Consider the following 27,774-nt stretch of genomic DNA (forward strand, 5'->3'; position numbering starts at 1 on the left):
AGCCGGATCGGGGTCTAGCCTGGATGGAGCTGCTCAACCCAATGGGACAGACGCCGACGGGCAATCTGTGCGGCTATCCGAGCCTCGGAGACCGGAGACTTAAAAGTTTTCTACCTTACCTTGTCTCGGCGCTTCCCGGTCTCCTGCTGGGCGGTCTCCGGCTGCGGGGGGAGAGAGAAATACCTTCACCGCCGCACTCGGTCTTGCACCCGCTGCCTCTCAGCCGCACCCTCCTAGGGGCTAAGTCCACGCAGGGAATCGGCTGCCGGACCGAGGCTTACCTCTGAGGGATCTTGGAAATCACCTCAGGAATTCTCGACCGGGGGAGGGACCCTTAGGTATCACCGCAGGAGAGCGGGGCTCGTCTTGTAGAGATAAGATTTTGAATTTTCTTTCTTCTTTGGTTTGTATTTCCTAACGCTGCGTGAGCATATGTAGAGTCCCAAACTGCTAAGGAGACTGAGAAATAATGAAGAGCAGAGCTTCCTGCAGGGGTATATGCAGTGCTGACGTCAGACTGAAATCTACTCCGTCTCCAACTGCTATCAGGAGCGCACTGTACCCATTGGTCCTGAGTCCATCTGCTACACGCTAGGAAATGGAGAGTTCAGTCTGCATTGACATCTCATTACTGTTTAGAAAATGATGGCTCCTGAAGTGACAGTCTCTTCGAAGGTTAGAGTCTGACTCCAGCCACTCTAGGGACCGTTTTTATTTCAGGGTCACTTTTTTTGTCTCCTTTTAAACACAGAGTTCTGACTTGCTAAAAATACTTGACCTAGCTTGTTAGCAGAATGCTCACGAGTGGCTGCGAACCCTTACCTAAGAAGCCCAGTTTGTGTGATAAATAAATTGCTGTTTTCAGAAAAAATGAATTTGCGCAGCTGTAATTGGGGGTTTGAGGAGAGCAGTTCACCAATCACACAAATGCGCCCAACTCCTGCCAGCGTTGAGCTCCTTAGCTTAATGACAGGGCTGAAACACTCTGCACGCACACAACTGCCCAGGAAATACTGTGTACATAAAGAGGATCCCCATCAGTTTGTCCTTAAAATGGAAATATCTCGGCTGACAGACAGGAAAAATACACATGAAGCAGCTGGCGCAGGATACCACCTTTGAAGTCACGCAAACAGTGCCAACCCATTCCTCCACCTTCTCTCACCCTAAGCACCCCCTCCCCCTCCCCACACCCATGATGGCCCAAGCTGTTTCTGCAGCAAGCCATGGAGTGACAAACCCACAGATACCCTTGCCCTGGTTCTGACTGGGCTTAATCTCACCTGCTGCAGAGCCAGGAGAAATGAGCCTAGGAGACAGACATCACAGCCACAATGAAAGAAATACTGGGATGGAAGAGGTCCTCATCGACGCCACGTGTAATAAAGTGGGAACAGACACATGGCAGAGACTCACATCTCTTAAAGCTAAAAATTACTCTTCAGGAAAAAGAGAGGAAGTTTAAATTTAAAAATACAGAGTAAAAGAAATTTACAGCATGTTAAGGTGAATGACAGTTCAAAGTAAAACTAGAAAAGACGAACATTGCATTAGGAAGTTAAAATATTCTGATTTACCCCCAGCCCTAGTAACAGATTGTCCTGCTGAGATGTACAATGACAGAGTGAGAATTACACCACATATTGCTTAACAACCCACACGCCCTACACTCTTATGGTATCCGAGCAGCTGTTGGGATGAGCCTTATCCTCAGGCTCTCAGTGACTGGGGATATTTTATAAATTCTGGGATGTAGAATGGCCTTCCCGTCTTTGGCTGGCAATGAAATCTGCACCTTCTGGGGCATACACGCAGTCACCCCCTTCAGAGGCCTGGCAAGGATAGAAGACTGCAGCTCTGGGATGGGATGTGGCACAGATAAGTGGCTGAGAGCAGTGTCCTGCCACATTCAGTCCAGAATGAGCATCTCCTACAGGAAGAACAGTGGTAAAAAACTAAACAACAAAAGGTTAAGAGGAGCAGGAGAAAGCCGTCAGCGAGAGGGGAAGGTCCCTCGCCCTCCACGGCCACCTCGGAACGCGCCTCTCTCGCCACGGAAGTTTCCACGTATTCGCTCTCGGCCCCTCTCTCCACGCCCTACTGAGGCCCCACCTCTCCCCACTCCTCGGGGCGCTCCGCCACCACGGTCCGATTTCGGGGGTGGAGATTTGGGTCGCAGTCTCTCAATGTCCTCGGTGCAGCCTGTCATCTGGGAATTGGGAGCTGTGAAGTAGGAGGCATACGTCTCCGCATTAAAGTTACTGTTTGTGAGCGTGGGGCCTATGGTCAGCCAGCCTAGAGAGGGAGGAAGAGAAACCAAATCAGAAGATACGTACGATGGTCCATAAAGTCCAGCAGCCAATGCTGCTCCCTTCAAAGTACCGCAGATATCTTTACGGGAAGATCCCATCTCCACAGCTCCTTGGCTGATAATTGTTAATGGATCTCTCCTTGTCCTTCAGAAACTTGTCCAAACCATTTTTAAACCCAGCTATGCTATTGATTTTCATCACATCCTCCAGCAACTAATTCCACAGCTTAACTGTGCATAGACTGAAAAACAAATATTCTTAAATTTGTTATAAATCTGCTACCAGTTAGTTTCAAGGAACGCTCCCCAAACCTAGTATTGTTTGAAAAGCTAAATCATTGTTCTCTATTAACGTTTTGTACACCACTCATTTTATAAACAGAATTAAAGGGCACAAAAAGGCCATTTGGTCTCTCTAGACTTCCAATGATTCAGCTCTACAATCCCTCAGAGGTCCCTTGACCTCATCCCATTCTTTCAGATAATGTCCTTGACTCCACCACCTCTACTGGAAGGCTGTTCCAGGCATCCACCACCCTTATCCATACAGAAATATTTCCTAAGATTACTCCCGAGTCTATCACCTTTCCCCCTCATCCTAGAGCAGCTCTGAGTACACCATACAGAAATACTAACTGAGGTACATAGAGCATATTTTTGTATACATGTTCAATGTTTTTTCTGGTAAATTTAGTACTTGTGAGAGGCGTTGAACTCATTCTGAAAGCAGAGAGAGCATGGAGAGCGGCAGTGCAAGCTTCCCTGACGTCTTGGAGAATGTTTCCATGGGCTGGAAGCTGGGAATGATGCAGCTTTATGCTAGGAGAGCAAGAACATAACTTTTATAAAACTAGATGCAATCTGTGCTACTGGTAGAGAATAAATGTATGTTAGAATAAGGAAGCTCCGGAGTAAACAGCAAAGGGATACAAAGTTATCCTTCCTTTAATTTTGATAAATCATGGTTTTAAAAGAAGAATATAATACACATGAAGTGTTAATTAAAACTCAAACGTCCATGGGTGTGGGAAGGTTGTATGCTTAGGACAACTGCCTGACAGGTTTTGGTGTCTGAGTAAGTTACTGGGGAGCTGGGTGATGGGCCATGGCGGGGGGTCTGGGAAGAGGAAGATGACAAGGCCTGGGATGGCCTACTGGTGGAGCTGGTGCTGTGACAGATATTGGCTGGGGTTAGGGTTGGGAGACATGGTATGGGAATTTCTGTGCTGGCCTACCCAAACTGGTAGAGAACCAGAAGAGAGGAATTTTGGGCAGACTGGGTAGGGCAATGGGTCTTTATCTGCCTTGATTTAGTACAAGTCTCTTTTCTAATGAAAGTGGCCTGCCTCTTCTGCATTGATATCTTGGACGTATTTAAATGTCTCTAGATCTCTCCATCAGGCTCCACCTTTACCAGAGTGGAACCAAGCTGCTGGCACTAACTTTCAAAAAGGAGATAGAGCAGCTTTTAAATTAGAACAGGGGGGAAAGCAGACAGTCACTCAGCAGTGCATGGTTCGGAGAAATGTATCCTTGAAGGATACTAATGAAACAGGAGAGTTAGGGCATCCCGACAGAGAGGTTCCATCAAAAACAAACATAGTTCATATGCCTATATGTAAAAAATCACCAAAGCTAATGATTTCCGAATTATCCCAAACAACTGAAAAGCAGGTTGTTAATACAAACAAAAACCACACTTTGAAATGTCTGTATGCCAATGTCAGAAGTCTAAGAAGTAAGATGGGAGAGTTAGAGTGTTTAGCAGCAAATGATGAGATTGACATAATTGGCATCACAGAGACTTGGTGGAAGGAGGATAACCAATGGGACAGTGCTATATCAGGGTACAAATTATATCACAATCAGGCCAATACAGTACAGTGCGCTCCAACGGAGCGCACTGTTAACCTGTCATTGGACGCGCGTTTTCCCTTGCCCCTTATTCAGTAAGGGGCGGAAAACGTGCGTCCAACCCGCCGAACCTAATAGCGCCCTCAACATGCAAATGCATGTTGATGGCCCTATTAGGTATGCCCGCGCGATTCAGTAAGTAAAATGTGCAGCCAAGCTGCACATTTTACTTTCAGAAATTAGCGCCTACCCAAAGGTCGGCGCTAATTTCTTCAGGCACCGGGAAAGTGACAGAAAAGCGATATTAAGTCTGAGGTCCCGAAAGGTAAAAAAAGTAAAAAGAAAAAAAAAATTTGAAGTCGGCCGGTGGCTGTTGGTTCGAAAACCGGACGCTTAATTTTGCTGGCGTCCAGTTTCCAAACCCGTAGCTGTCAGCGGGCTCAAGAACCGATGCCAGCAAAATTGAGCGTCGACTGTCAAACCCACTGACAGCCGCCGCTCCTGTCAAAAAGGAGGTGCTAGGGATGCGCTAGTGTCCCCAACGCCTCCTTTTGCCCGTTTCTACCACCGGGCCTAATTTAAATACTGTATCGCGTACACAGGCGAGTGGCCTGTGTGTGCGCCGGGAGAGCAGGCGGACTTTACTGAATCGGCCCGAATGATAGGGAGGATCGACTTGGAGGGGATGTGGCACTTTATGTCCGGGAGGGTATAGAGTCCAACAGGATAAAGATCATACAAGAGACTAAATGCTCAGTAGAATCTATATGGGTAGAAATTCCATGTGTGTTGGGTAACAGTATAGTGATAGGAGTATACTACCGTCCACCAGGACAAAATGCTCAGAAAGATGATGAAATGCTAAGAGAAATCAAGCCCAGCATCCTGTTTCCAACAGAGGCCAAACCAGGCCACAAGAACCTGGCAATTCCAAACACTAAGAAGATCCCATGCTACTGATGCAATTAATAGCAGTGGCCATTCCCTAAGTAAACTTGACTAATAGCCGTTAATGGACCTCTCCTCCAAGAACCTATCCAAACCTTTTTTGAACCCAATTACACTAACTACATCCTCTGGCAACAGTTGTAAACGTGGCTGTACACTCAGTTGTGCGTGCATCTATATTGGACGCGCGCAATTTAGGCGGTTTGCCCCGCACGTACCGCCGGCCGAGAAGGGAAGATGGCACAGACAACCCCCGCGCGCAAGATGGCGCCCTCGAGGGTCTCCAAGTGTGTGGATCCTTGCACCGGATCGGGGTCTAGTCCAAGCAAGGCTGCTCAACCCGATCGGTGCTCCCTTCCAACCTCGCCGGGGACGGATTCGGCACGGCAATCCGATCTTTGGAGACTTGAATTTAAAGATTTTTTTCCTTACCTGGTCTCGGCGCTTACCAATCGTGTGCTGGATGGTCTCCAGCTGCAGGGGGAGAGGGAAATACCTTCACCACCATGCTCGTTTCTGCACCCGCTGCCTTTCAGCCACACTGGGGGCTAAGTCCAAGCCGGGAAATAGCTGCCGGACCAAGGCACAGCTTTGAGGGATATCGGAGATCACCTCAGGAATTCTTGACTGGGGAGGGACCCTTAGATATCACCGCAGGAGAGCGGGGCTCGATCTTCCTTAAGGTTAATTTGTTTCTTCTTTGCTGTAATTCTTAACACTATTCTAGTGTGTGGGATAGTGTCCGCATCTGCTAGGAGACGGAGAGATACTGAAGAGCTGAGGTTATTGCAGGGGTATATCTAGAGTGACGTCAGCTTTGAAATCTGACTCCATCTCCCATCTGCTAGCAGAAGAGCACAACAGTCCATCTGGCTACACGCTAGGAAACTTTTCTATATATTGCACATAACTGCAGGTAAATATGAAAGAGAATCATCTGGGGAGTCCACAAAAATGTTGGAGATTGAAAAAGGTTCCACTCTCCCAAAAAGTTGGGAACTTCTGTCAGAGGAAAGGCAAAATAGGAAAGATATGATAGAGACATTCAAATTTCACAAAGGTTTCCATGCACAGGAGGTGAAACTTTTTCAATGGAAAGGAGGCTCTAGAACGAGGAGTAATAGGATAAGATTGAAAGGGGGTAGACTCAGGAATAATCTTAGGAAATATTTATATATAGAGAAAGTGGTAGATGTGTGCAACAGCCTCACTGTGGAAGAGGTGGAGACAAAAACAGTATCTGAATTCAAGAAAGCATGGGATAAATGCAGGGTATCTCTAAGGAAGTGTATGGTTTTATCCCCAATATATCAGACACAAGTCTTAGATACTGTAGAAATTTAGTAAAAAAAAAAGATATAATTGCGATGGAGAAGGTACAGAGAAGGGCTACCAAAATGATAAGGGGAATGGAACAGCTCCCCTATGAGGAAAGAGTAAAGAGGTTAGGACTTTTCAGCTTGGAGAAGAGACTGAGGGGGGATATGATAGAGGTGTTTAAAATTATGAGAGGTCTAGAACGGGTAGATGTGAATCGGTTATTTACTCTTTCAGATAGTAGAAAGACTAGGGGGCACTCCATGAAGTTAGCATGGGGCACATTTAAAACTAATCGGAGAAAGTTCTTTTTTACTCAACGCACAATTAAACTCTGGAATTTGTTACCAGAGGATGTGGTCAGTGCAGTTAGTATAGCTGTGTTTAAAAAAAGGATTAGATAAGTTCTTGGAGGAGAAGTCCATTACCTGCTTTTAAGTTCACTTAGAGAATAGCCACTGCCATTAGCAATGGTAACATGGAAGAGACTTAGTTTTTGGGTACTTGCCAGGTTCTTATGGCCTGGATTGGCCACTGTTGGAAACAGGATGCTGGGCTTGATGGACCCTTGGTCTGACCCAGTATGGCATTTTCTTATGTTCTTATGTTTGTTATAGTAAATAAATGATTGCCAATAACAATGTGTGTCTGGGAAGGAAGAGTGCAGGCTCAGCAAGTTACTAGATGCCTTTAAGCTCGTCCTTGCCTATGTCACAATCTTACAAGGCTTATATACATTTTTTCTGATTACTTTTGCCAAGTATTGATCTTTTCTAAATACGTTATTCTGGCCTGCCTCCTTTCTCTAGACCAAGTGCACCCAAACATTCATTCTCTTTCTTGTGTGTCCAAATGTTTGTTCTCCTTCTGTACTATCTTCCCACGGCTTGTAGGAAGACATTGTTCATCTCTTATCACTATCTGCACTTTCCTTTGTAGTTGGTTTCCACACAGACTGCACATGTATCCTATGTGGGCCATTCCAATGTTCTTCACTTTTTCCTGACTAGCCAACATCCTGCATCTGCACATACTGACATGTAGTGCCAGAGGCTTAGCAAGACATAGTTCAGCAGTCAGCATTATACAGAAGTGATGAGGAATTGTAATGCTAAATTAAATGGACCGATGGACAGACTGGAATGCCCATATAGTCTTTTTTTGCTGTTGTGTTTCTATGTTTCTACTCCAACTGGTCTCCTTCCCTTGACTCTTAACAGGGGCTTCAGCTTATCGATGTAATCGTGTAAGTATTGCACCATGTAAAACTGATGGGCCACAATATGGGCAATGAGCATTGAGCTCTGAAAACCCTTTTTCTCCGAAGTTGTCTAAGTTTAGGGCTTCTGTCTGGTAATGGTTTGGAGAAAATCCTCATCTACTTTGCCCGTTTCGGTGCCGATTCCATTATAATCAACTGGTATGTTAACTAGACTACCCCAAACCCCAGGGTCTGCAGAACCTATATTAAAGGTCCAGTGTCCTGGCAATCAGGGGGCAGGAGGTCAGATTCTCCCACATTCTTGTTTGCAAATCCTGCAGGTTTGACTACACCAAGATCACTGCTGGCTCAGCTGGAGTTTCCAGAATTCAGAGAAACCAAAAGACTTCACTGCAAGGGTCTTTATCCTTGTGGACACTGACTCCCAGTGCTTTCTTCAACTTATCCAAACATTTGGAATACAAAAGGTCTTCATGTGGGCTTTTCAAACAAGCCTTTGCATAATTTCTTAGTGTTTGGGTAATTGCCAGGTTCTTGTGGCCTGGTTTGGCCTCTGTTGGAAACAGGATGCTGGGCTTGATGGACCCTTGGTCTGACCCAGCATGGCAAGTTCTTATGTTCTAATCCCACCCACCCATGTATGCCCTCTCCACATTGTATTAATTAATGCTACTGCTCTAACCTTCTCCACGCAATTGCTCATGTAGCTTTTCTATGTGCCTTGCCCCTTTACTTTAGGCTCACCTAATTATCAACCTTAGTTATACTTGTTGCAATCTGCCTTTATGGACTTGGGATATTATCTTTCCCTGTTGCCATTCCTTAACTATGTTATTGTTCTACCAGTTCCATGTAAATCTCATACGTTGTTGTTATACCTGTTCCATGTATATCAATGTGATGTGCAAACAAATGTCGGTATAAAAAAAAACTTTTAAATAAATAAATAGATGAGTGCTCTAGTGGATCAGAGGAAATCCCAGTCAATCCTACTTCAGATCCAAAAAGGTGAGAGAACACTAACACAGGATGCCAGTGACAACACAGGTGACTGAGGCAGGGTCCTCAATTGTCGATTACTGAGACACGTCCTAAGATTGGCTCGACTCCACAAAGAGAAAATGGCAGATCTCTGATTGAACCTCCCTCAGTGTGGAAGTGAGGGGCTCCCCCTTTTGGAAACAAATCTGACAATCTGAACAAGAGGCTGAAGAGTGCCCTCCTTGTGAGGAAACTAAAGTCTTCACCAATTCCATTACCTGGTCTATGAGCTGTTGTGCCCTTTGACCAGGAGTTGGGGGAAAGACATCTTATTCCAAAATCAGTATAGCTTCATCTTGCTTAGAAACTCCCTCTAGACTCCAGGATGGGGTCCCTTCCTGGAGCAACTAAACCAGTGGATGCATAGAAACAAGTGGCACCAGAGAGCATATTGAATCTGGCCTCTTCAGTTGAAGTCACTGTTTCAGAAGTCTCGACAGATACTGCTCTGCAGATGGTGGGAGGTAAATGAAGTGAATCTCCTTCTTGGCCTTCTGCTTTCTTTGAATGCATCAAGTGTGTCAAGAAGCTGGGGAGTGATGCATCAACATGGTGAATATCTGCGTCATATGAATTGAGAGTCAACGCACTGATTGTGTCGAGTGCTTCAATGGCGCAATGTTCTGATACGCCAAAGGCACCAGGGCTCAATATGCCAGTAGAGCCAGATGCAATGGAATGGTGGTGCCTGACCTCTGACTCAATGACACAATCTGTGCTGCAGGCTCAGATAGATGATGCTTCTTCTGACGTGTCCCCAAGTCACGTGGGGCCTGAGAAGGAAGACTCCTGTGTCTAGCGCTTTGCTCAATCCCATTAAGGATACAGGCTCAGAGGACTGTTCTGCAGAAGTGGGAACCCTGCTCAAGGAGCTCCTGATCAACTTGGCACCAAGAGGAGTTCAAGGAAGCTCCACTCCAGGAGGACGACAGACATCAGAGCTCTTCACAGATCTATAAAACTCATCCATCCAAGCTCTGGACCTCCAAGTCCTTGGAGATATCTGGCCAGAATGGTAACAATTAAGTGCGTCATGGTTTGGCTCCAGACACAGATAGTAAATGTTGTGGACATTGGGTGATGGTCGTCTTCCTGCCACATACAGTTTTTGAAACCGCTGAGTGCAGCCATCTTAGAGCCGGACATTATTTTGGCCTTTTTTTTGGGCTAGCACTGAAAAGTACTGTTGAGGGGCTGCTGAAATAGCAAGGCAACTTCAAAAGTGAGTTGAGAAGACAAGATGGCTGCCTGTTGAGTCAGAAACCAAGAAGTTCCGTGGAGAATTTTCTTCATTGCCGTTCTATTAAGCAAACAGATACCGCATACCAAACGAAAAGCCAGGTTAAGGGAGATGGCATCTAGTTCTCCCCTTTCTGGCTCAATTCAATCTAAAATCCTGGAGTTTTTTTTTGGTGCAACACTAGTTCGAGATCCCGGATCGATGGCCGCAGCAGAGAGGGACGGCGGGCGGAGTCCCTCCCTATAGGCCGATGAAAGTTCTTAGCCTGGGAGCACTGGTAACACCCTCACCTCCAAAGCTGGGAACTCCAGTTATCAAAATATCTTTGAACAATATGCATGGTAACCAATGGCTTCGTGTGAATGATGGGAAGTTGTAGGAAGAAGAGAGGCTGCATCTGCGGCTGAGATGGCAGCCTTGGTGCAGGTAACGGAAGGGGCCCTAAGTTCTACGGGCCATGGTGAGATCATTCCCGTTATCGCTGATACAGGGTTTATGCCAGGTCCTGAACTGGACAGAGTCCCATTTCGAATCGATGGAGAAATTACAATTGCACTGGTTAGCATTTCAAGACTGGTTAGGTCTGCAGAGATTTCCCTAGAAGTGTTAAGGCACTAGAAGTGTCTAGGCGGCCTGCTGAGATTACCCTATAAGTGTTTAATTTGGACACTTCCATCTCTTCTCTTACTTCAGTGGTCTTAGAAACAAATACTACCTTAAAGAAGAATTCACTTAAATTATCAGCTCAAGAAGTTAAAATTGCTGATATAGAATCCAGAGTGGTTACTGTTGAAATAGTACAACAACTAGAACAATCTGATTTAATTTGTTCAAAAAAGCTTGAAAACATTGAAAATTCTTTGCGTTTCCTAAAATTGAGGATTATTAATTTTCCTATAATTAAAGAATATACCCCGGTGGAACTTTTTAGGAATTACCTCTCTCAGATTCTTAAAATTCCGGAAACAGCTATGCCAGTGATAGTAAAGGCTTATTTACTGCCAAAACCACAAACAGATGAAACGCAAGACAATTTGCCTTCTGAGATCCCGCAGGATCTATCAGATTTTCTTCAGAATTCTCAAGAGCTTGAAATCAGAGAGGGACATTGCTTGTTAAATTTGCTTTTCCTATGGACAGAGAAAATGTCCTACGTGTATTTTTTCATGATCATTCCAAAGTATTATATGGTCAGAAAATATGAGAATACCCTGATTTATCTAGGGCTACCCAAATTCGGTGGAAAATTTCTGCAAATGTGATCCGAAGTTCAATCTAAGGGGGGCTTTTTCTTATTGCATTATCCATGCAAATGTTTTGTCAAATACAACAATGTTAATTACCGTATTTTTCGCCCCATAAGACGCACCTGACCATAAGACGTACCTAGGATTCAGAGGGGGAAAATTAAAAAAAAAAAAAAAAAAAATGTGTGCTAAACCGGCTCTGTCCCCGGGCGTCTGTGCGTCTTATGGAGCAAATTAGGGGAGTGCATAACATTTCTTTTCTTCCCATTTTGTTTTCGGGTCTGGGGAGGGCCATTTCGGTCCATTCCCCAGATCAGAAAACTTTTGTCTTTCTAATTCTGTGGGAAACCACCCCCCCCCCCCCCAAAAAAAACCCCCATCCCAACACTTTAAATTAATTAACAACCCCCACCCTCCTGACCCCCCCAAGACCTGCCAAATTAATTAAATACAACCCCCCACCATCCTGACCCCTCCCCAAGATCTTCCAAATTAATTTACTACAGCCCCCCACCCTCCTGACCCCCCCCCAAGACCTACCAAAAGTCCCTGGTGGTCCAGCGGGGGTCCAGGAGCGGTCCGGGAGCAAACTCCTGGACTTGGGCCGTCGGCTGCCAGTAATCAAAATGGCGCCGACGGCCCTTTGCCCTTACTATGTCACAGGGACTACCGCTGGCATTGGTCGACCCCAGTGACATAGAAAGGGCAAAGGGCCATCGGCGCCATTTTGATTACTGGCAGCCAACAGCCCAAGTCCAGGAGATCGCTCCTGGACCCCCGCTGGACCACCAGGGACTTATGGCAGGTCTTGGGGGGTTCAGGAGGGTGGGGGGTTGTAGTAAATTAATTTGGAAGGTCGGGGGGGGGGGGGTCAGGAGGGGGCAGGGGTTTTGTTAGATTTTTAATTTTTTTTTATATTCGCTCCATAAGACGCACAGACATTTTCCCCCCACTTTTGGGGGAAAAAAAGTGCGTCTTATGGAGCGAAAAATACGGTATATATTTTTTGAGCCTTCCCAATTACGTGCATTGTTAAACTCTCCATTGTAATAGTAATCGAAACTGTATAATTGATGTAACTGGTGGTTCTCAATTTTTTATTTTCTTTGTATTGATTATGATACTGCTCTTTTTTTTTTCCCTTACTCCTTCCCTATTATCTTTATAAAAATAAGGGGTTGGATATGTATTTCCAGTTGTAAAGATTACCCGTTATTTTCTTTTCTGTAAAATCTCTTTTTCAAATCAAGGTATTCCTTGTAACATAGTTTTTGAAATTGCATAAAAATAAAATTTAAAAAAAAGTGAGTTGAGAAGCAAAAATAGTAAAAAGTAGGCAAATTTAGAAAAAACTAAGTTAGAAAGGACACTTCTGTGCAAAAGCTAAGACAAAAAAAAAAAGACTGAGGGGCTCCCATGGCAATGTCCCTGTGGGGTACTCCCAGGAATAGTCAGAATGAAAGTTCTATGGCCAAGAGAAAACGGTCCGTTCAGCATCGTCGAATGACTTCAGCCATATGTCATGGTTAATTCAGCCCTGCTTGTCAATGGAGACTGATAAATCACAGGGCTGGATCCACTTATAATCAACGTCTGATAAATGGGAACCAAAACTCTTCTTCCTTCAATCAAATGAGTGCTATTGATCATAAGAATCACAAGTTTAACAAGGAAAAATGCACATACGGAAAAAAATCCTAACAAGTACACAATGCTGGGCTCTGTTATTAGGAGTCACCATTCAGGAAAAGGTTCTTAGAGATAGCTCAGTGTGCAACATTGGTCAAAAAAAGAAATCAAATGTTAGGAATGATCAGAAAAGGAATGGAGAATAAAATGGAGATCATGATGCCTCTTGTATTGATCCATGGTGCAACTGCACCATGTTGTGTGCAGTTATAGTTGTCAAAAAAAAAAAAAAAAAAAGATATTGCAGAAGTAGAAAAGTACAGAGGACGACAATAAAAATGATAAAGGGAACAGAACAGCTCCCTTATGAAGAACGGCTAAAGAGGTTAGGGCTCTTCAGCTTGGAGAAGGGACAACAAAGGGGATATGATAGATGTACCAGGTAAATAAAGAACCATTATTAGCTTTTCAAACAGTACTAAGACTGGAAGACACACCTGAAACTAACCGGTAGCAGATTTAAAACAAATCAGAGAAATTATTTTTTCCACAGAACACAGAGGCTATGGAATTTGTTGCTAGATGACATGGTCAAGGCATCTAATATAGCCAAGTTTAAAAAAAAAAAAAGGTTTGGACAAGTTCCTGGAAGAAAAGTCCATAAAGAAATATTAGCCAGATGGATTTGGAAAAGTTACTGCTTATCCCTGGGAGTGAACAAGGAATGGATCTACTCTGAGTTCTGCCGAGTCCTTGTTACCCAGTTTGGCCACTGTTGGAAACAGGATGCTGAGCTTGATGGACCCTTGGTCTGACTCAGCCTTCCATATTTTATCTTCTTTTCACCACAAAAATGCTGCCTAATCTGACTGTTTGAACAGCAGCTATTATATCCCTTTAATCTATGTGAAGATGTCCAGATTCAAACATTTACTGAATATGCCTCCTTTTGTCCTAGCATCAATCCCCTAAATAGTCTGTCTCTCCCCCTCACTACACACTCCTCTGTTCTTCTCCTTTCTCCTCACCTCCTCTCTTACATGCAGAGAGAGATGTGGTACTGCGCTGGCTCCTCTTAGTTGTGGAAGGCACAGTGCCTCCTCAAGCTTCAGCGAAGGGACTCTTTGTACCCCATGTGGCCATCTCCTGATTCCTGAGCAGATACTTAAAAGCCCACACTCCGTTATACACGTATCTGCATTTTTCAACATCTCATTATAGCAGATATTATCCCAACCTAATCTGACAGCACTATTCCTTTCCTCTTGTCGTAACCAATGCTACCCTTTCTCCCTCATTATAACCAATGCTCCTTTTACGTAGTCTGACTGTAGGACTCCTTCCCCCTTCTTATGACAGGTGCTCCCCTTACCTGGTCGGATTGTACTATCCCTTCCAAAGAGGTGGATTCGTCTCCGTCCCAGGCAGAAATGTTCAATGATATGAAAAATCTCAACAGGTTTCTCTATGTTTCCAATTTCTGGCTCTTCAGTGATGATGAGGTCAATGTCCACATTTGCATGGATGAAATTTCCGTCAGTACTGCGGCGCACTGTGCCTTTAATTCCCATCAGGCAATGCTCCTAAAAACAGAAGAGAGAGAATGAAAATAGCACCACAGTAAATGATGGCAGACAAAAGACCAAAATAGCCCATCTAGTCTACAGAGCTGAAGATTTTCCACTTTAAACAGAGAAGATGCCCCACCAGTTACTCCAGCCCCTCCAAGTATCCACTGGTATGGCAGAAATGGATACATAAAAGCCTCCATAGCAGTCCCAAGCATTCCTGGAATCCATTACAATAAGTAGCTACAAGGCTCTCAGGGTTACCAGACATTGTATGAGTTACTCAGATTAAGCGCTTGAGAAGGACTAATTATATGGTATCTGTACTCCAGCAACAACCGTAAGTTCAGTCACAGTATTTGTATCTCATGCATGACCGATGCTTTCCGCCATTGTTTCAGTGAGACGCCAGGCGTCAGTGGTTAGAGCACTAAACTGAAAATCAAGTGATCTCATGGCATTCAAATACTGCCAGTGACTTCATATGACTCTGACCAAGATACATTACACCTTAGTGTGCTGCAGAAAAAGGCACAGAGCCAGAGGCAAACACATTCATAGAAACAGAAATGACGGTAGAAAAAAACCAATCGGCCCATCCAGTCTGCTCAGCAAGCTCCCACACTTATTTTCCCATACTTAGCTGTTTCACCGACCACCAAGTTCAAGGCCCTTGTTGGTAACTGTTTGATTCAAATTTCCTGCCATCCTCTGTCATTGACACAGAGAGTAATGTTAGAGTTGCATCAAAGGGGAGCATAAGGCTTAATGGTTTTGGGTATTAACCGTCGCATCAAGCAAGCTACCCCAATGTTTGTTTACCCAGATTGCACAGATCCATGCCTTGTTGGATGTTGTCTGAATGTAAATCCTCTTTTCCACATTTCTCCCTGCCATTGAAGCAGACAGCAACACTGTATATGCATTCAAAGTGAAGTATCAGGTTTAATTGGTTTAGGGTAGTAACCCCCGGAATAAGCAAGCTACCACCACGCTTATTTGTTTACCCAGACTGTGTAGTTCAGTCCTTGTTGGTTGTTGTCTGAATACAAATCCTCTTTTCCACACTGTTGGAGTTGCATTAACTGTGTGAAGGCTTTTTGAGTAAGGGTAGTAATCTCCATGTAGTAGCCTCCATTCCAGCAAGCCACCCCCATGGCTCTTCTCTTCTTTCCCATCCTCTAGCCTTTATGGATCCACAGTGTTTATCCCATGCCCCTTTGAAATTCTTCACCACTTCCTCCAGAAGGGCATTCCAGGCATCCACCACCAAAGTCAGGAAGTATTTCTTCATGGTTCTGAGTCTTCCTTCCTGGAGTTTCAAATCGTGACCCCTATTTCTACTGATTTTTTTCCAACAGAAAATGTTTATTGTTGACCATGGATATTTAAAACCTTTCAAGTATCTGAAAGTCTGTACCTAAAATAAATGCGACACGAATATGAGGAAACCAGAGCAGAGAACATGCACGCTCATGGCATCACATGTACTGTGCAGCCTATAGGCTTTTGCCTTGTGGCCCGCACCGTCATGTCATAGGCTTTTCTGAGGGACAGAGAACATGTGGAAGCAGCACTATAAGAGCAGCATGAGACTTACAGACATAAGTTATCTTTAGTGCAGTGGTTCTCAACCTTTTTTCTGTCGGGACACACCTGACAGATGGTTCTCACATACGTGACACACTGAACACGTGACCGTCATAGGGCTAAATGTAAAAGTACAGTTTGCATCCACGGGAACCCCCCCTGACCCACAATTATGGATATAAAGCAGAATTATGACATTCCCCATACAACTCACCCTACAAAAAAGATGTTCTGGTTCTGGTGTCATCTCAGTAACAGCAACTCAAACTCCTTCTATTTCCAGGCTCAATAGCCCTACTTATGAAAAGACAGCAGTTTATCACCAATGCATGTCCTCTTAAGAAAATACAACAAATAAGACTGATACAGTAAAATACCTCACCTCTGCCACATACACAGAACAGACTTAACATACTCCCAGGATCTGCAGTGATGCACATAAACTAATCCGCACACAGTTACACCTGTATTATGGAATACACTCAAACAGGAGCAACCCTATCTATGAAAAGGCAACACTATAAATATTAAATCAGGCCCTAAACACCAATACCCCTCCTATTAGGAAAACAGAACTAGCCAAGCTGCTATAGATCCCCACACAGAAATAATTGTAAATCTATACTAATAAGCAGAATAAATGTTTCAAAACAGCTATGAACAGAACAACATCCAACAATTAAAAACTCATAAAAATTATTTAAAATTCTCCAAACACCAATAAAATATTTCAAAACAGCAGACACATCACATAATATTCAGTAATTAAAATGTCAGTCAATCAAGAAAAATAAACTTAAAAAGCCACCTTTACTAACCCCTCCAGCAGCTCTCCTACTCCTCTTCCATGCAGGCCAGTAGCACACACCAGAAGCAGTAGCTGCTGAAGCTCTATACTCATGGTCCTCTTAAGGCCCACGACCAGTCGTTCTCTCTCACACACACACCATACCAGTCACACTCACATACCAGTTTCTATCTCTCACACACCAATCATCTCCCGTCCAGTCTCTCTCTTACATACACACCAGTCACCTTCCTGATCAGTCTCTCTCTCTCTCATGCACGCACACACACACACACACACACACACACACACTTTCCACTCCCATGTTCTATCTTACATATACAGGCTTCTCACTCCCATACTGTGTCTCACACACACCCAGGTTTCTCACTCCTATGCTAGCTCTTGCCACATGCGCAGGCTTCTCATTCCCACAATCACTTTCTCTCTCACACACACACAAACCAGTCACACCCCCATGACCAGTTTCTGTCTTTCACACATTAATCATCTCCTGACCAGTCTTTCTCTTACACACACACCAGTCACCTTCCCAATCAGTCTCTCTCTCATGCACACACACACACAGGCTTCCCTCTTCCATGTTCTATCTTACATATACAGGCTTCTCACTCCCATGCTGTGTCTCACACACACCCAGGTTTCTTACTCCTACGCAAGCTCTCGCCACATACACAGGCTTTTCATTCCCATAATCACTTTCTTTCTCTCGCACACACACATACTCCAGTCATCTCCCTGACCAGTCACTTCCATTGTCTCTCCTATATACACACATCACCTCTCTGACCAGTTTCTCTCAATCACACACATGCTCTCTCTCACAAACAGGTTCTCAATCACAGTTACACATACATTCTCTCACTTTCAGACAAGCTGGCTGTATCTCTCTATCTCTCACTTCCTGCCCCCCCCCCCCCCCGAGCACAAATGGTAGCTGCAGCAGCCTCCTCTTCTAGTCCCTGCAGGCCAAGAAAGAATAATCCCATCGGCCACGGGAGGCTAATTCTGCTTACGCTACTGCTCGGGGCTGCTGCTGCCGACGCTACTTTTTCATGCAGCATGGCTCTTTCTTCTTCCCGCGCACCCCACCGCACATCACTTCCTGTTCCGGGCCAGGGTGGGAGCAGGTGCGGGAAGAAGAAAAGACCCAATCGCAGTTGCCAGCCTCCACTAACACTGTTGCCGTTCCCATCCAGGCTTGAACGTGCTGATAGCCCGGGCGGCAACAGCAGCAGTGGAAGATCGTCCCTCTCTCACTCGGTGAAGGAAGAGGGGGGAAGAGCAGCAGGAGACCGGTAGCACATGACAAACCTGCCGCTACGTGGCGACACGCCAGTTGAGAATCGATTCTTTAGTATATCCCTCAGCAACCATTCAGCTCAGGCCAGGCACAGCCTATTTGTGGTGAGGGCAATGGTATTCACAGATGTATAAAGCAGAGAATGCAGTAAAGAAATGGCTAACTATACATCTACCATATCATCCATTAGACCAGAGGGCCTACATCACTCAGGACTTGAGTCTGGAAGTTATTTGCTGCCTGCAGGTGAATAAACACGTCCTTGTACAGCTGGACTGGATGGTATGCATCCCAGGGTACTGAAGGAACTCAAAAATGAAATTTCTGATCTATTAGTTAAAATTTGTAACCTATCATTAAAATCATCCATTGTACCTGAAGACTGGAGGGTGGCTAATGTAACCCCAATATTTAAAAAAGGCCCAGGGGCGATCCGGGTAACTATAGACCAGTGAGCCTGATTTCAGTGCCAGGAAAAATAGTGGAAACTATTCTCAAGATCAAAATCGTAGAGCATATAGAAAGACATGATTTAATGGAACACAGTCAACATGGATTTACCCAGGGCAAGTCTTGCCTAACAAATCTGCTTCATTTGTTTTGAAGGGTTTAATAAACATGTGGATAAAGGTGAACCGATAGATGTAGTGTATTTGTTGGACTTTCAGAAGGCGTTTGACAAAGTCCCTCATGAGAGGCTTCTAGGTAAACTAAAAAGTCATGGGACAGGAGGCGATGTCCTTTCGTGGATTACAAACTGGTTAAAAGACAGGAAACAGAGAGTAGGATTAAATGGTCAATTTTCTCAGTGGAAAAGGGTAAACAGTGGAGTGCCTCAGGGATCTGTACTTGGACCAGTGCTTTTCAATATATATATATATATATATGATCTGGAAAGGAATACGACAAGTGAGGTTATCAAGTTTGCGGATGATATAAAATTATTCAGAGTACTTAAATCACAAACGGATTGTGATACATTACAGGAGGACCTTGCAAGACTGGAAGATTGGGCATCCAAATGGCAGATGAAATTTAATGTGGACAAGTGCAAGGTGATGCATATAGGGAAAAATAACTCTTGCTGTAATTACACGATGTTAGGTTCCATATTAGGAGCTACCACCCAGGAAAAAGATCTAGGCATCATAGTGGATAATACTTTAAAATCGCCGGCTCAGTGTGCTGCGGCAGTCAAAAAAGCAAACAGAATGTTAGGAATTTTTAGGAAGGGAATGGTTAATAGAATGGAAAATGTCATAATGCCTCTGTATCGCTCCATGGTGAGACCGCACCTTGAATACTGTGTACAATTCTGGTCGCCGCATCTCAAAAAAAATTATAGTTGCGATGGAGAAGATACAGAGAAGGGCAACCAAAATGATGAAGGGGATGGAACAACTCCCCTATGAGGAAAGACTAAAGAGGTTAGGACTTTTCAGCTTGGAGAAGAGACGACTGAGGGGGGATATGATAGAGGTGTTTAAAATCATGAGAGGTCTAGAACAGGTAGATGTGAATCAGTTTTTTACTCTTTCAGATAATAGAAAGACTAGGGGACACTCCATGAAGTTAGCATGGGGCACATTTAAAACTAATCGGAGAAAATTCTTTTTCACTCAACGCACAATTAAACTCTGGAATTTGTTGCCAGAGGATGTGGTTAGTGCAGTTAGTATAGCTGTGTTTAAAAAAGGATTGGATAAGTTCTTGGAGGAGAAGTCCATTACCTGCTATTAAGTTCACTTAGAGAATAGCCACTGCCATTAGCAATGGTAACATGGAATAGACTTAGTTTTTGGGTACTTGCCAGGTTCTTATGGCCTGGATTGGCCACTGTTGGAAACAGGATGCTGGGCTTGATGGACCCTTGGTCTGACCCAGCATGGCATGTTCTTATGACACAGACCTTGAGGGTCGATGATGGACATGGTCCAGCTGAAAACCAGATAACGCCATATCGAAATGATTGCGGCGTGCGGTTGATGATCGACGGCCACTGGGAGGCGACACCGTTGGTAATCAACAGTGAGATATCAGAAAAATTTACCAAGTGATGAGAAAAAACCCTGAAAAGCGGAGGGACCCAGTGGAACACGGGAAGAAAAACCGTGAATTCTGAGAAAAGTGCAAGCTCCAAGGCTGTGAGACTGGAGAGGGACCCCCCCATAGACAGTGGCTTGCTGGGCTCCACCTGATGATGTCACCCATGTAAGAGGACATGTCCTTTGAGAACACACAATCCGCTGACCCTACTTTTAAACCCGCTATATCCTTAGATTCCCGAATTCGGGTTGCAAATGGCTCCATAAGTAACATGAATAATAACAGGGAAAGAGGGCAACCTTGCCTCGCTCCCCTACCCAGGAAGAAAGACTGACTACCCCCCCATTTACATGAAGTTGAGCCTCAGGGGCTTTACACATCTGATTAATCCAAGTACAAAAGTTATTCCCCAGCCCGACCTTCTTCAAAACCCCTGCATGAAGGACCAGTGGACCTGGTCAAAGGCAATGCAGGAATCTTTTCTCTCTGTGAAACCCAGATAAGATTAAATACCTGCATATATTGTCAGCAGTATATCTTCCTGGTATAAATCCCGATTGATCCTTCTTGTAGCTAGTATCTTCGCTAATAGCTTTATATCCACATTAAGTAGCGATACTGGCCAGCATGACCCACAATTTGTCCGACTCGTCCCTTCTTTATGGATGACTACTAAACTTGCCATTTTCATGGATGGCGCCAATTCGTCCGGCTAACAACGCATTAAACATCTCCTGCTAATGGGAATGACAGACCCCCAAGCTTTTTGAAAAAACTGGCCGTGCAGCCATCCTAGCCAGGTGCCTTACCAAATTACTATGAGTTAACTGTCTGCATAATTTCAGACTCCAATAGGAAAGTGCCGGCATCTGCACACTATTTAAATATTTCTCAATATCCACCTCTCTATTAGCCATTTCTTTCATACAAAGCTCCGGATAAAATTGCCGAAAATGCTCTCTTATCTTAGCCGGGTCATATAGCAGAATGCCATTCCTGCTGCATATTTCAGTAATTTGGGACTGTGCCGCTCTCCATTTCAGTTTTTGAGCCAGCATCCTAGATGCCTTATTTGCCAAATTCAAAGTGTGCTTGTTTTGGTAATAATAATTGGTAAATAGTCTATTTGTAAGTCTTTCAAAGTTCTTTCTTTTTCTAGCTTCTGCCATATATTTCAAGCTTCCGCCCTTTTATGCTGAGCTCCTAAACTCCTAATATTAGTCCATAAGGAATCCATTTGCTTAGCTTGTTTTGTGTTTGCTCATGTAGCCCAAGCGATTAACTTACCCCGTGTGGTCCCATACCATGCTAGATCGCGCTCCCCATTCCTGTGGAATTCCCACGCTCTGTTCATCCCCGAGCAGAATTTTAACCACTCAGGGGCATGGTCTGACCAGGAACAGCAATGCTATACCCGCCTTCTGGTACTCTCCCCCCAGCACCATCAAACAGTGGATCTGGGAGTTTGTCCCGTGACTAACAGAATAAAACTAATAGTCTCTGGAAGCAGGATCAGATGCTCTCTAAGCATTCACCAAATCCAAGGAATTAAGAATATTTAGTAATTCCCTCTCTGCCACCTCAATGCCTGCCCTGGATTCAGCGAGTTGTCTAAATCTGATTTTAAACTTAAAGTCCCCCCTCCCACCCAATTATCAAAATACCTTTTGCATAGGATATTGCTCCTTCAGTCTCTCAAAAACTGGCCTTGATCTGAGTTCAGGGTATAGAGACTAACTAGAGTAACCACCATTCCTCCAAGCTTAACATGAACATACCTAGTGATTTCCAACTACATTTAACTCCGTGATTTCCTAAATATAACCCCCACCCCTCCACTCTGCTTTCCTCCCCTATTAGATGCAACCAATACTTGATCATCATCTTTATGCTTCAATTACCTCTCATCCCCTTTGCGAAAAGGAGTTTCCTGTATCAATACAATATCCACAGCCTCCTTGAACAATAATTGCCATTTCATATACACATTTAATCCCTTTACATTAAAAGGATACCATAGTGATACTCACCATCACTGAACAGCCAAATTCCACTCCCTCCCCTGGGCCCTCCCTAAATCCTCATCCTCCTCCCCCCATCTCTGTTTCCATTCACCACTCTGACCCCTCTACTGCAGGAAAGGTACCTCATGGAGGAGTCCACACAGAGCAGATGTTTGTAACAGGAACATAGGGTTATAAATAATACCATTAACTGGTTAGCAAAGGTTTCTTATACATTCTTTGCCCTTATGCAATTTAGCATCCTTAAGCCATAAAAGAGCTTAGCCAGCATCTAATAAATTGATAGACCAAAAAAGAAAAACAAACAAACCCTGAAGCCGCAACAGCTCTTAATAGAGCGTCACTCTCCATCCACACCACTTTTACGCTGTGCCAGGACCTGCTGCCATTTTGAAAAGTCTCGGCATGAAAGAGGGAAAGGTGCTGCCACCGGTTTATCAGCTGAAGCATGCTGATCCACACGCGCACTTAAAGGCCCTGCACGCTGCAACCATTTTACTTTGTACACTGTGCTGCTAGCCATGACGACTGAAAGGGAACAGCCATGTCTTTCACACACTGCGCCTCGGAGAGAGCAGAGTTGCTTACCTGTAACAGGTGTTCTCCCAGGACTAGCAGCATGGCAGTCCTCAAACATGGATGGAGCCCAGCTCGGAACTTTGATGTCAAAGATTCTAGAACTCTCAACCATGCCCTACTGAGCACGTGCAGCTGCAGTCATCACCCCGCCCCCTAGGCAGAGGCCCTCAGTCCATGATACAGCTCACACATGGAGAAACCAACTCCCAGGGGAGGCACATGGGTGTCATGAGGACTGACATCCTGCTGTCCTCGGAGAACTCCTGTTACAGGTAAGCAACTCTGCTTTCTCCCAGGTCTACCAAGATGGCAGTCCTCACACATGGATGACATCATTGGATGGAGCCCAGCACGGAACTTTGATCTCAAAGATTCTAGAACTCTCAACCATGCCCTACTGAGCACGTGCAGCTGCAGTCATCACCCCGCCTCCTAGGCAGAGTCCCTCAGTCCATGATACAGCTCACGCATGGAGAAACCAACTCCCAGGGGAGGCGCATGGGTTTCATGAGGACTGACATCCTGCTGTCCTCGGAGAACTCCTGTTACAGGTAAGCAACTCTGCTTTCTCCCAGGTCTACCAAGATGGCAGTCCTCACACATGGATGACATCATTGGATGGAGCCCAGCACGGAACTTTGATCTCAAAGATTCTAGAACTCTCAACCATGCCCTACTGAGCATGTGCAGCTGCAGTCATCACCCCGCCTCCTAGGCAGAGTCCCTCAGTCCATGATACAGCTCACGCATGGAGAAACCAACTCCCAGGGGAGGCGCATGGGTTTCATGAGGACTGACATCCTGCTGTCCTCGGAGAACTCCTGTTACAGGTAAGCAGCTCTGCTTTCTCCCAGGACTAGCAGGATGGCAGTACTCACACATGGCTGTTCAAGCAGGACAACGTGGGAAAATGCACAGTGCTGAAAGCACCACCTATGTCCCAATTGCCTGTGAGGCAGCCAACCCAAAAATAGGTCTAGGTGGGAAAAAAGTTGGATTCTAAAAAAGGAAACCACAGAACAGGCTTGGATGCAAATATCCTGATATGTAGCAGGGGCACCTAAGGCAGGGGTGTGATGCCAAGCTCAGCGAGAAGCATACCTTGCCTCACAGGACTATTACAGCCAGGGTTTAGATTGGCAACTCATGCCCAGGAGGCTCCCCTGCCCACACTGAGGCATCATCCGAGTCCTAAACCAGAAGAAGGACCCAACGACCTTTGGCCAGGGGAAACACCTTTCCTTGTGGAGCGATCGGGCTTGGATCCCACAGAATACCCCGCAGACAGCCGGGCCCAGGACACTGTCTGCTGCTTAGCCAGATAGGCCTCATGCAGCAGCAAAACAAAATCAGCACAAAAGGTTTGGAGGAGTGGGTCCATGAATAGGTATGATGGGAACCTCTTCCCTTCCAAGTCCCCCGACCCCCCTTCTGAGCCAGAACACGCTGGGGACAGTCACTGAGGAACATCCAACTCTGACGCGGGAACGGCCAAAAAAGATTTCAACATGGCCACTGTTCCTGCGCCGAGCAGAAAGGGATCCTCACCTGGACATAAGCCCTGATGCGACATCAAAACCAAAGCGTGAGCCCACCGATGTCTCTTAGCACTAACCTGGCCCTCGGACAAACCCTTTTCTATTGAGCTGTGCACGCGCCGAGTCGCAAACACAGCAGATCGACCTGCTTCGATGCGATTGCAGAAAAAGGCTTACCTCAGAGCAGCAAATAAAAACATGCAAGCTCAGCCAACACAAAAATTCACCCCAGCCGCCCGCAAAGTACAGCTGTACTACTTTTTCTTTAAACTTTATTAAAATTCCTCCCACGGCTGGAAAACAGAGCTGCCACAAGAAGAGGCTCTCTCAAAAGAAAAAGCTCCCCTGAGCCTGCAGTCGCCGCAGCGGCCTTGTAAAGGGGAGGGATATGGACCACCAGATTTACAACCCACGGGTGCCAGGACAGAGCACACAAAAGGGTCACCAACCCCCAGCTTGTCCACCTCAACCATACAGGGAAGGATCCACTAGGACCCAAAAACCCCCTGGGAGGAAGGCTCAAAAACCAAAATCATTCCAGACTGCAAAACTGCTGGTTTTGCACCATCAGCCATCGCTGGAGACAGAGAAATACTGAGGAAGTGCAGGTGGCAGACGTGGTTAAGTAGCAATGTAGCTAAAACGTTCTCAGTCTCCATCTGTTGGCAGGGAGGCAAAACTCTGGAGTCTGGACTGATCTGGGTAGGTACAGGGAACAGCAATGATACTGAAGGCTGCCAACAGATTCAGCAGAATCAACATGGATAGGTTCCAGTTGGTTTATTCAGACCCAGTCTCAGATCATCCACCAAATTAACAAGTGCTGTTTTAGTAATAAATTGTGCTCAGAAAGCACATAACTCCAACCTACAGCTATTCTGTGGATATTTCCCTACAGGAGAGAGCAGGTAAGCAGTGGATGGGGACAGAAATGTCGGAGGGAGTGTGTGTGGATAACTAAGGTCATATTAAAACTTCTGCCACTGCCATAGTTCATTAAATCCACAAGAAGTTCTTCAGCAAAACCAACCAAGCCATTCTTTCATCAGAAAGCTTTGGCTGTATCTAAGCAACATAGAGGATCAGCTCTGGAAGGAATCCAGCTCTGGGAAGTATCTTTTCTAAAGGGTGGGAGCCACAGCAGGGCTCATCTACATCACAAAACAATGCATTTAATGTTCCACACCATGAGAAAGTGGCAAAGACCGTCCCATCCCTCCGCAAGAGACAGGCCCCGAGGGCACGGCCATGAACCCCGCTATCTGCATGTGAATACAGTCTATGAAAGAGAGCATTCAGAGCGCCAGAAGACACCATGGCAAAAAGTGAGCAAACGGCCACAATGTCAAACCATAGGAAAGGCACACACCAGAGGTAAGAAGCAATTAGCTGTCTGGGAAACCCATCCAAGCAATATTGTAAAAGAAAACCATCTTTGCAACTCAGGCATCAAAGTCTCAGTGCAGTGCCTGACGCCTGCTGTTACTATCCATGGGTGTGAAAGGGGGAATACAAGGGACACCAGAGACTTCAGGAGTACCAGCTAACTGCTGCCACCAGAGACAGAGGGGGAGGGGAAATCCAAGGAGAACAGCTCCTGATGCCTGCAGTCACAATCAATGGCATGGGAGGGAGAGGGGAATCCAAGGCAAGGCCTGCACTCTGCTATCACCACTGAGGGAAGGGGACCAGCAGTCCCACAGTACAGCTCCTGATGCCTGCAGTCACAATCAATGGCATGGGAGGGAGAAGGGAATCCAAGGCAAGGCCTGCACCCTGCTATCACCACTGAGGGAAGGGGACCAGCAGTCCCACAGTACAGCTCCTGATGCCTGCAGTCACAATCAATGGCATGGGAGGGAGAGGGGAATCCAAGGCAAGGCCTGCACTCTGCTATCACCACTGAGGGAAGAGGACCAGCAGTCCCACAGTACAGCTCCTGATGCCTGCAGTCACAATCAATAGCATGGAAGGGAGAGGGGAATCCAAGGCAAGGCCTGCACCCTGCTATCACCACTGAGGGAAGGGGACCAGCAGTCCCACAGTACAGCTCCTGATGCCTGCAGACACAATCAATGGCATGGGAGGGAGAGGGGAATCCAAGGCAAGGCCTGCACCCTGCTATCACCACTGAGGGAAGGGGACCAGCAGTCCCACAGTACAGCTCCTGATGCCTGCAGACACAATCAATGGCATGGAAGGGAGAGGGGAATCCAAGGCAAGGCCTGCACCCTGCTATCAGCACTGAGGGAAGAGGACCAGCAGTCCCACAGTACAGCTCCTGATGCCTGCAGTCACAATCAATGGCATGGAAGGGAGAGGGGAATCCAAGGCAAGGCCTGCACCCTGCTATCACCACTGAGGGAAGGGGACCAACAGTCCCACAGTACAGCTCCTGATGCCTGCAGTCACAATCAATGGCATGGGAGGGAGAGGGGAATCCAAGGCAAGGCCTGCACCCTGCTATCACCACTGAGGGAAGGGGACCAGCAGTCCCACAGTACAGCTCCTGATGCCTGCAGTCACAATCAATGGCATGGGAGGGAGAGGGGAATCCAAGGCAAGGCCTGCACCCTGCTATCACCACTGAGGGAAGGGGACCAGCAGTCCCACAGTACAGCTCCTGATGCCTGCAGTCACAATCAATGGCATGGGAGGGAGAGGGGAATCCAAGGCAAGGCCTGCACCCTGCTATCACCACTGAGGGAAGGGGACCAGCAGTCCCACAGTACAGCTCCTGATGCCTGCAGTCACAATCAATGGCATGGAAGGGAGAGGGGAATCCAAGGCAAGGCCTGCACCCTGCTATCACCACTGAGGGAAGGGGACCAGCAGTCCCACAGTACAGCGCCTGATGCCTGCAGTCACAATCAATGGCATGGAAGGGAGAAGGGAATCCAAGGCAAGGCCTGCACCCTGCTATCACCACTGAGGGAAGGGGACCAGCAGTCCCACAGTACAGCTCCTGATGCCTGCAGTCACAATCAATAGCATGGGAGAGAGGAATCCAAGGCAAGGCCTGCACCCTGCTATCACCACTGAGGGAAGGGGACCAGCAGTCCCACAGTACAGCTCCTGATGCCTGCAGTCACAATCAATGGCATGGGAGGGAGAGGGGAATCCAAGGCAAGGCCTGCACCCTGCTATCACCACTGAGGGAAGGGGACCAGCAGTCCCACAGTACAGCTCCTGATGCCTGCAGTCACAATCAATAGCATGGGAGGGAGAGGGGAATCCAAGGCAAGGCCTGCACCCTGCTATCAGCACTGAGGGAAGGGGACCAGCAGTCCCACAGTACAGCTCCTGATGCCTGCAGTCACAATCAATGGCATGGGAGGGAGAGGGGAATCCAAGGCAAGGCCTGCACCCTGCTATCACCACTGAGGGAAGAGGACCAGCAGTCCCACAGTACAGCTCCTGATGCCTGCAGACACAATCAATGGCATGGGAGGGAGAGGGGAATCCAAGGCAAAGCCTGCACCCTGCTATCACCACTGAGGGAAGGGGAC

General features: G+C 46.1%; 1 protein-coding gene across 1 annotated transcript in view; it reads right to left on the reverse strand.

Annotated features, from left to right (window-relative positions):
• Nucleotides 1–1,361: 1,361 nt before the first annotated feature.
• The window catches only part of METTL14 (methyltransferase like 14), a 117,821-nt gene continuing 91,408 nt past the window's right edge, over nt 1,362–27,774 (reverse strand). The window contains exons 10-11 of the mRNA XM_029614955.1: nt 14,182–14,392; nt 1,362–2,295 (exon numbers count right to left, since the gene is read on the reverse strand). Coding sequence (XP_029470815.1) covers nt 1,994–2,295; nt 14,182–14,392 — 513 coding nt within the window. The 3' untranslated portion in view covers nt 1,362–1,993. The remainder of the gene's footprint in view (nt 2,296–14,181; nt 14,393–27,774) is intronic.

This window comes from Rhinatrema bivittatum, chromosome 1, assembly GCF_901001135.1.
Source record: "Rhinatrema bivittatum chromosome 1, aRhiBiv1.1, whole genome shotgun sequence".
NCBI lineage: Eukaryota > Metazoa > Chordata > Amphibia > Gymnophiona > Rhinatrematidae > Rhinatrema > Rhinatrema bivittatum.